Source organism: Gossypium hirsutum, chromosome D11, assembly GCF_007990345.1.
Source record: "Gossypium hirsutum isolate 1008001.06 chromosome D11, Gossypium_hirsutum_v2.1, whole genome shotgun sequence".
Lineage (NCBI taxonomy): Eukaryota > Viridiplantae > Streptophyta > Magnoliopsida > Malvales > Malvaceae > Gossypium > Gossypium hirsutum.
Window position 1 is genome coordinate 52,276,704 of NC_053447.1, and position 9,878 is coordinate 52,286,581.

Genomic DNA, 9,878 nt, shown 5'->3' on the forward strand with positions numbered 1-9,878 from the left:
CAAATTTTGACTGAAGCGTCGGTTTTAACTTTACCAGAATCTGGAAAGGATTTTGTGGTATATAGTGATGCTTCCTTGAGCGGTCTTGGTTGTGTTTTGAAGCAAGATGGAAAAGTGATCACATATACATCTCGTCAGTTAAAAACGCATGAACACAATTATCCAATGCACGATTTAGAGCTAGCTATAGTGGTTTTTGCTCTAAAGATCTGGAGACACTACCTGTATGGCGAAAAGTGTCATATCTATATTGATCATAAGAGTCTCAAATAGGAGTTGAATTTGAGACAACATCATTGGGTCGAGCTTTTGAAAGATTTTGATTGCGTTATTGATTATCATCCTGGTAAAGCTAATGTCATAGCGGATGCGTTAAGTAGAAAAGTAGCGGTCGAATTGATAGCAATGGTTGCTCAACTCAGTATCGATGATGATGGAAGCTTGTTGACTGAATTAAAGATCAAATCGGTGATGTTTGATCAAATCAATGTAGCACAATTAGATGATGACAAGTTGGCGAAGAAAAGAGAGATGGTTTAGAATGGCATAATAGAAAATTTTAGCATTGGTGACTGTGGTTGCTTGAGATTTCATAACCGAATCTGCGTTTCAGATGTTTCATAACTAAAAAAGTTAATACTTCGCGAAGCTCATAATAGTCCTTTTGCTTTGTATCTTGGAATGACAAAAATGTATTGCGATCTACGAGAATCCTACTGGTGGCCAGGAATGAAAAGAGACGTGGTTGAATATGTGGCTAAATATTTAACTTATCAATGAGTTAAGGCAGAACATCAGGTTCCCACCGGATTACTTTAGCCTACTTCTATTCTTGAGTAGAAATGGAACCATATCATGATGGAGTTTGTAACGGGGTTACCTTTATCGTCAAGTAAGAAAAATGTTGTGTGGGTGATTGTTGATCAACTCACAAAATCGACTCATTTCATAGCTTTCAAAACTGATTGGTCACTTCAAAAGCTTGCTAAAGTTTATATTCAAGAAATTGTAATATTGTACGTTGTCCCTATGTCGATAATCTCTGATCGAGACTCACTTTTCACTTCAAGATTTTGGAAATAGTAGCACAAATCTCTTAGTACGCGACTTAATTTTAGTACAGCTTTTCACATGCGGACAGATAGGCAATCTAAGTGTCTTATTCAGATTTTGGAAGACATGCTTCGTAGTTGTGTTATTGATTTTGAATCGGGTTGGGAACAATACTTTCCTTTGGCCGAATTTGTATACAACAATAGCTTTCAATCGAGTATTCAGATGGCTCCGTATGAAGCCTTAAACAGTCGTATCTGTCGAACACCTGTTTGTTGGATGGAATTGGGTGAAAGAAGAATGATATGCAGATTGAAGACATTGTTAAGAAAATTTGAGATAGATTGAAGACAACTTTTGATAGACAAGAATCATATGCAAATTTGAAACGTTGAGATATTGAATATTTTGTTGGCAACAAAGTATTTCTTAAAGTTTCGCTTTGGAAGAAAATTTTGAGATTTGGTCGAAAAGGAAAGTGGAGCCCTTATTTTATCGGACTGTTTGAGATCGCGAAAAGAGTGGGACTTGCGTATCGTTTAGCTCTGCCTACGAAATTACGAAAAATGCATTACATTTTTCTCGTTTCAATGCTTAGAAGATATCGATCAGATCTGCCTCATGTTATTTCGACGGAAGACATTGAGATTCAACCCAATTTATCATATGAAGAGGAACCGATTGAGATTTTGGCTCACAAGGTGAAAGAATTACATAAAAAACGAGTTCCGTTAGTGAAAGTACTAAGGCGTAGTTATAGTATTGAGGAAGCAACTTGGGAATCGAAAGAGACGATGAGATCTCAATACCCCCACCTCTTTTTAGGTGAATTTTAGGGATGAAATTTAATTACGGGGGAGAATTGTAACGACCCTATAGTTAGGGGTGTCAGAAAGTGCATTCCCGGGACTCCGTTCCTGTAAATCAAACTCATAAATATTTTTAATAAATATTTACAAAGCTAGTTGTATAGTTAATTAGGTTCCGGTTAAGTGAATTTGCTTGAATTGAGAGTTATTATAGTATAAGGACTAAATCGCGTATAAACTGAAAGCTGAATTATAGATTAAAAATTAATAGGGGGACTAAAGTAGTAATTATTCAAATTTTTAATGTGGTAGACAACATTAATGTTGTATTATATATATAATATTTTAATATATATATGTTATATATTATAATTAATAAAATGAAATTGATATGTATATATGTATATTTAATAATAGATAGTATAATAAAACAAAATAGGAAATTTAAGAAAGAGAACATGCAAAATTAGAAAGAAAAGAAAGAGAAAGAAAAAGAGAAAGAAGAGAGGAGAAAGACGCACGACCTAAGGGTTTTTAAGTTTCAAACTTCAATTGGTTAGTCAATTTAGTCCATTTTCTTGTAATTTTTGTATTTTTCGAATCCCATGTTGAAATTTTAGCATTTATTAAGATTTTAAATGTTTTTATTATTAAATAGTTTTAGAATTAAAGATTAAATTGATAGATTTTTAAGTTAGAAATGAAAAAAGATTAAATTGTAGAACAAATTGTAAATTTTGAGCAATAGGGACTAAATTGTGAAAAATTAAAAATTTAGGGGTTTAATTGAAAATAGGGTGCTAAATTAAGCTTAAATTGAAATTAGTATAAAAATATAGAGTTAATTATAAAAAATAAAAATTAGTTTCAGTTTAAGGACTAAATTAGAAGTTAAGCAAATATTGAGTAAAAATTGAAATATTCAATGTGAAATTGATTTGTGTTATATTGATGTATTTTAATTATTTTAATTACGTAGCTAACGTCGTACCGGAATCCTCAACTAAAAAGGGAAAGGATAAAATCGGCGTCCAATAGCTCGAATCCACAGTTTGTGTTTCTATAATTCAAACTAAGTTGTAAATTATTGCATTGAAATTATTACATATGGTAAGCATTGGAGGTAAGAATTAATGTGTTTTATAATTGAATTGAATGTATAGTTACTGAATGGGATTGATTTCGCATATGATATGAATGTATTGAGTAATTGGATATTTGAAATGAATATATGCGTAATTGTGATAATGTACAAATATGAGAATTGAATATTAGTTATATTTGAAAAGTGGTATGAAACACTATTAATTGTATCGGACTGAGTCGGATATAGATGGCATGCCATAGGATAGAAAAAGTTCAAGGATTTCTTTGACTTCGAGTCAATGAGGCACTGGATGCCAGTTTGCTTCGGTTTAACTGATGAGACACTGGGTATCAATTTATATAGCGCTGGGCGCAGTTATTACTTCGGATTTATCAAATGAGGCACTGGATGCCAAACTAGTGTGTTGGTTGGATCCGTGTCTCCATCTGAGTCCAAGTCGTGTTGATAGGGGTAAATAAATATTAAAGTTCTATATTGATATTGGGATGGCATGGTATGTGAAATGGAAATGAGATAATAGATTGAAAAATTATACGTAAAATATGTTGTGAACAAAAGAAATATATGAGTTATGTACTCATGAATTGAATGTGCTATGAGTTGTGCCATTGTATAAATTAAATGTTTATTGATATATGGAAAGCTATTTATATAGCAAGTGGTGGGAATTGAGATAATTGTTTAAGCCAAATCAAGTATGAAATCATGTGAAAAACTGAATACAATATGGTATGATGCATTAATATGTATGAAATTGAAATGATGATATCTTGTAATGTTATGCTTAGTTAATAATGTGATTAAAAATTTAAGTTGAGCATTCATGTATTATTATGTCTTTAATTGTTCGGATTATAGAAATATCACTGAGTTTTACTCAGCGTACGGTTTTGTTTTCCGTGCGCAGGTTAGGTACTTCTCTTTTAATCGCTGATTCAGCATCAAACAACGTTCCCGATCTTAAATCTGGTGATGTTTATCTTTTGTAATGACATGTATCTAAGATGCGTTTGTGTTTTTAATGAATTTGGTATATGTTAAGTACTTGAGTTTGAATACAATGTTGTTTGGTATGAATATAATCATATGGCGTGTTTGAAGCCATAATTTGGCATTTTTTTTTTTTGAACCTAAGACGTGTTAGGTGTTTGTGAATTTAAGTGATGTTCTGGGTAGATATGAGTTAGGCCAAATTGATGGATTTTGGCATGTTAAAAACTTTGATTTGAATAATGTATTGATGATATGTTTTGATGATATAAATATGGTACCAATGAGGTTACATTGGTTAGGCACCTAGGATGATGGTTTTGGCATGTTTTTAGTGTATTTTATCATGTTTTGAACAAGTTAAACAAATGGTTTTTGAGTTGCTTAATGCCCAAGCAAGTAGGAAATAGTAAACTTGTTATTTAAGGCACATTTTAGGCCCACGCGGCTAGACATACGGGCGTGTGTCTTGGCTGTGTGAGACACACGGCTAGCACACGGGCGTGCAAGGCCATTTTCAAGGGTTGCACGGCCTGACACATGGGCATGTGGCTTGGCCGTGTGACCCAAGTCAGTGCGTTACAGGGCACAGACATGGACACGGGCTGGGACATGGTCGTGTGTCCCTTCTTCAAATGCCCACACAGTGAGACACATGGGCGTGTGACTTGGCCGTGTGAGTCACACGGCCTGGCCACACGACCGTGTGAATTCTGCAGTTGAAATTTTTTTAAATTTTTCCTAAAATTTTCAAATGTTCCTGATTTAGTCCCAAATCATTTCTAAAGTGTTTTTATGCCCTCAAAGGCTTGAATAAGGGACTTTATGCATGTTAATCATGAATTATATTATGATTTTTGAAATCTTTAGAAATGAATGATTTAGATTTCGGTTATTCGGTAATGCTCTAAAACCCTATTTTGGCGATGGATACAGATTAGAGGTCTTACATTTAGTGGGCCATCTCATTTCCCGATGACGGTGACGCATACAACAATGTATAGGTCATCTATGCATGAGGCATCAACGGGGAGTCCACTCATTATACCATCGGATTATGGAACTCAACATAGTTACGTTCATTCGTCGTAGGTGACACAAACACCTCCAGCATCTTTGTTCTATAAGGGTGGATCATCTTCCCAGCCACCTAGGTTTAGACCGGAGGTTGCACGAATTCAAGAATCTTCATGATCAAAGGCGAACCCCGACAACCACCACCTCCGCTAGAAGCTGAACCTAGATGGAATCCAACATGCAACTATCAACCACCCCAATGTAGCACAGATTTTTACTGGCATATGCACTGATGAATTGTAAATTGTATCATTTAAATTAATATAAGTTCTTTTGAATCTTTTTTTGTACACTATCTAATTTAGCTATCCATTAAACCCTAATCAAAATTCGAATTTACCTTCAATTTTTTCACATAGCATTGCAATAAGATTTGATTTGAACAGAAATATCAAATGTTTTTCTCGAAAATTCACATGAACAAATATTAAATTTATTTTGGATTAACAATGGCTAACAATTCCCATGAAGACATATTATAATATTTAACTTCAATGTGGACAAGACGGCATTGTATGACCTGGGTTCCTACACTATCCGTATAACCTCTGTTGGTTTGAGCGCTCCCAAATATCCATGTTGTTGCATATTCAGGTCGAGCACAGTCAACCTTTTGGTTTGCGACGTAAATCTTTGTCAGGTAACAACTTAAATAGAGAAAGAAAGCGATACAGGTGGCCACTTACGTTCATCTGGGACCAGTGGGAATACGTGTCTCCACACATTATACGAGTTTTCTAATTTGTACACTTCGTCGAAAAAGCTCATGGGATCCAAACAGAGATTCATACAATCTACAATTGCATGAGTGCATGGATAACGAAGTACATCAAATATCCCACAGTCGCAAGTCCTATTTCTCAAGTGTACCCGGCACACCCTCCAGCATTACATTGGTCTGACCTATCAAACTCCGTCACCTGAAACCATAGGTCATTGCGCTAGTGACAAACTCCATGCATGCAGTTTGCTCGTGCCTTACCATTATTAATTTCTTCCACTACCGTTGGGCAACATACATGGCCTCCTTGCAATTGCCCGGCATAACTCGTCGCTCGCTTTGGGAATAGTTCTGCCAAATGGAAGTATATCTCTTTCACAACTGCAGTTATCAGCAAATGACATGTTCCCTTTAAAACAGAATTAATGCATTCCACATCATAGCCCGTTGTCATATGCTTATGCCCACTGTTCGAATGGTATGTTTTTGAGGTATGCTACCCTTGCCGAGTTAGTTGACCACAACATTGCCAACATCTCATTAAAATGGTCTTTCATGATCTCATACCCTGTAATTATAATTGCATAGCAAATAAAAATACAAACGAAACATTACAAACAAGATAATACTGGTGGTAATCAGATACCCATGTTTATCACTTGTCATCGCTTAATGGTAGACTGATACTACTGGTAATAGTTGGACGTAATGTGCCTTAGGTACTATCGATGGTGTGTGCAATCCCAGAGGCTTCCCTATCATTCAATTGCGGATAGTATTCCAGCTCCCCGGTCCAAGATGACACATATATCAGGTTAGGGGCAAACATGCCGCCTCAACTTAGACAAAAAGAAATCCTAGTCGTATGCTTTCTTCCTTGGTGTTATTGCAAATGCAATTGGAAAGATCCTCTGATTACCTTCCTGTGCCACAGCCAACAATAACCGATGGTTATATCTACCATGCATGAAGGTACCATATATTTGTACCAACGACTTGCAGTATTGGAATGCATTCTAGCACTGCTTGAATGTCCAAAATAGACGCTTGAACACTCGACACCCACCGAGCAAGCGATTATTTTAGTATACAGGACTCGTTTTAAGATCTACTATGCAACCAGTTACGTACCTCTCCAGCACTTAACACCACTACCATACCTCGTTGTATAGCACGTCCTATCCACTTTACATCTTCTCTAAGGCCTTCTATTTAGTTATCCACGCCTTGCAATACAAAGACTTGTAGTTGAATTGGCTACGAATATTGGCAATAAAAACAGACACAGTAGTCCTCAGATCTGCTTTCACCATCGGTAGTATTATGCTCGCAATCATATCTAAATCCAGCTTCAGATGATCTCGTGAAACATCTGCAACCTCACGAGTACATCAAATTAATTGGAAATAACCTTAAACCCTAAAGAAAACCCTCAAAACCCAATAATAATGTACCAAAGGCAACACATGTATGCGTACTGGTGATCTTTTTAATTGTCCAGAACCCCATCTTCTTCCTAATAGAAGCCATAATTTTCCATGAGTAATTGTCGTCTCGCACTATACACTTCCCTTCAAACTTCTCAAATTTGGATTTAATAATGTGAAAGTTAACCCTGTTCTTGATGTTATATCGCTCCAATGTTGTGAGAAAACCATCTTTACTAGGGACTTATTTCTAAATCAACCGAATCCAACAATGCACTTCTGTGGCTAGGCCTCCTATGTGGCAAGTCTGTAAACTCCAACGTATCCTCTACCGAAAGATCGACATTATGTATGTGGGCTAGCGACGAGTACGACATGAATCGTAGATCTTCTTCTTCATCATCTTCATCACCCCCTTCACCGTCTTCAGGTTCAGTTGGGATAGGCTCCAGTTTAGAAAATAATCCAAATTTTGAACTATTGGCATCAGGATATCGGGGTGGATCCACATCGGATTCATTATCATCTTTATTCACTGACCCACTAACATATGCCATGCTTCCAAGTTTTGCAGGCATGTTTCCAAGTCGTGACGTGTGTTTAAAAGTTTTAATGTTTTTTAGTTTAATCTTCTCAATCTTATTGCAATTTGGATTTTTCAATGCAAGATATTCTAACTTCCAATTATTGAATATAATCCGGCAGATTTACGTACAACCCAATGTTTATATGCTGCTGACCTTCGCCGGTTCCTCACAATTTCGGGAACTTCTTAATTTTCTATAGCTACGTATTCCAATACCAAACTATAAATATGTCCGTAATTATGCAGCTTATTACCCAAACTAGATCCTTCAATCAAAGGATTTGATAAATTTTACATTTTATAAGCTTCAAATGGCTTCGAACAAGCTTCTTATGCTCTCAGTTGTAGCCATTTTTATTCCTGCAATGGCTATGGCAACTGATTATATCGTCGGGGATGATAGCGGATGGACCATCAATTTCGATTATCAAGCTTGGGCAAAGGATAAAGTATTTTACGTGGGTGATAAATTAGGTATATTCACCATATTTTCTTCTTAAAGTTCTTAATATGTTCTTAATTAATCTTCAATGCTTAATTCTTCTCTAACAATCTCTACGAGTTTGTTACTAGTACACTCTTGTGTAAAGCATTCAGCTTTGCACTGTGCATTTACAATTGTCTAATTTGGAAGTTCATTTACCTTGAGAGGGAATTCAGTCACAGAAGTTTTTGAAATGTTATCTTTTGAGATATCTTCTACTCCAACTGTTTCTAAGGTGTTTATATTTTATTTTAGTGTTGAGATTTTGTCATTCAACTTCAAAAAATGTCTAAAAAGTAGTGTTCTTATCTACTATGATCATTTAACGGTCTAAGTTCGAACCCCGTCAAGATCAAATTCAAAGACAAAACTTCGAGGCTAAAATCGAGCATTCACACATCAAAAACAATATCATTTCTTTGATGTCTGAGTTGGCTTCTTAAAACACACTTCAAAATATTTTTCCCTCAACACCGTAAACAAAAGCTATTCTTAATATATTTTTTTACTCAAAAATGAATTTGCAGTGTTCCAATACCCTAAAGGATATCACAATGTGTTCAAAGTAAACGGTACAGCTTTCAAGAATTGTGACATTCCACCGACAAACCAAGCTCTCAGTTCCGGAAATGACACTGTAGTCCTTAACACCCCCGGTAGAAAGTGGTACATCTGCGGTGTTAGTAACCATTGCTCTGCTTATGCCCAAAAGCTTTTCATCACTGTTCAATACCAGTATGGTTGGGCACCAGCAGCAACCCCTCAAATACTACAAGTTAGTCAACCATGGGCAGCAACTCCTGCACCCACTCCCTCTTCACCTTCAACACCAGCACCTACACCTTCAGTGCCAGACACAATAGTTACTGACCCTTGGGCATCATCTCCAATAACTTCTTCACCTCCACTGCCAACACCTATTGCACCTTCATGGCCACCGGCTCCGTCTTTGCCTACAACACCAGCACCAACTCCTGAGCCTTGGGCACCAACTACACTTTCAGTGCCAGAAACAACAGTTACTGACCCTTGGGCACCAGCTCCTGCACCTTGGGCACCATCTCCAATATCTTCTCCACCTTCACTGCCAACACCTACTGCACCTTCATGGCCACCGGCTCCATCTCCTTATCCATGGATTTGATTTGCCATCGTCCAATCATGCTTCCATGGCTGCTATACTCCAATGATTAAGATTGTCAACAACTTTTCTAGCTCTTATTACCGGAAAAATAAGTTTCTTTATTGGTTCTATGTATGTTTAGTTGTAGTAATTTTTTTCTAGGTTCCAATGTTATTGATCATCATTGATTACAAATTAATAAATCAAGGGTGCCTTGTTATTTGATTTTAGATTCATGATTTTGTCTTCTAGCTACAAATTCAGTTTTTGAATATTTAAGTCTTCATGGAAATGTTTCAATTTAATCACCACAACTAAGAAAATCATATGGAAACTCAAAGCACGTACGTCATTGATAAACTGGTTTCATCAACTTAATATACAATCTCCATATGAAAAGCTAGATAAATATGATTAACAAGAAATTTATCGATATGTATAGTCAGATATCTCCATACTAAAAGCTTCATTATAAGTTCACTTTAAATTTATTCTTATGT

At 36.0% G+C, this 9,878-nt stretch overlaps 1 protein-coding gene across 1 annotated transcript; it reads left to right on the top strand.

The window, feature by feature from the left end:
• The first annotated feature begins 8,082 nt into the window (after nt 1-8,082).
• On the top strand, nt 8,083-9,614 carry LOC107911439 (blue copper protein 1a). Its single transcript, XM_016839261.2, has 2 exons — nt 8,083-8,245; nt 8,783-9,614. Exons 1-2 carry the CDS (start codon nt 8,083-8,085, stop codon nt 9,397-9,399), a joined length of 780 nt encoding a protein of 259 aa, XP_016694750.2. The 3' UTR covers nt 9,400-9,614.
• Nucleotides 9,615-9,878: the final 264 nt, after the last annotated feature.

Bases quoted from the DNA above. Each gene is read 5' to 3' on its own strand.
- LOC107911439 (XM_016839261.2), top strand. From the start codon at position 8,083: ATGGCTTCGAACAAGCTTCTTATGCTCTCAGTTGTAGCCATTTTTATT. The intron at 8,246-8,782 runs GTATATTCACCA...ATGAATTTGCAG, and splicing joins TTACGTGGGTGATAAATTAG to TGTTCCAATACCCTAAAGGA.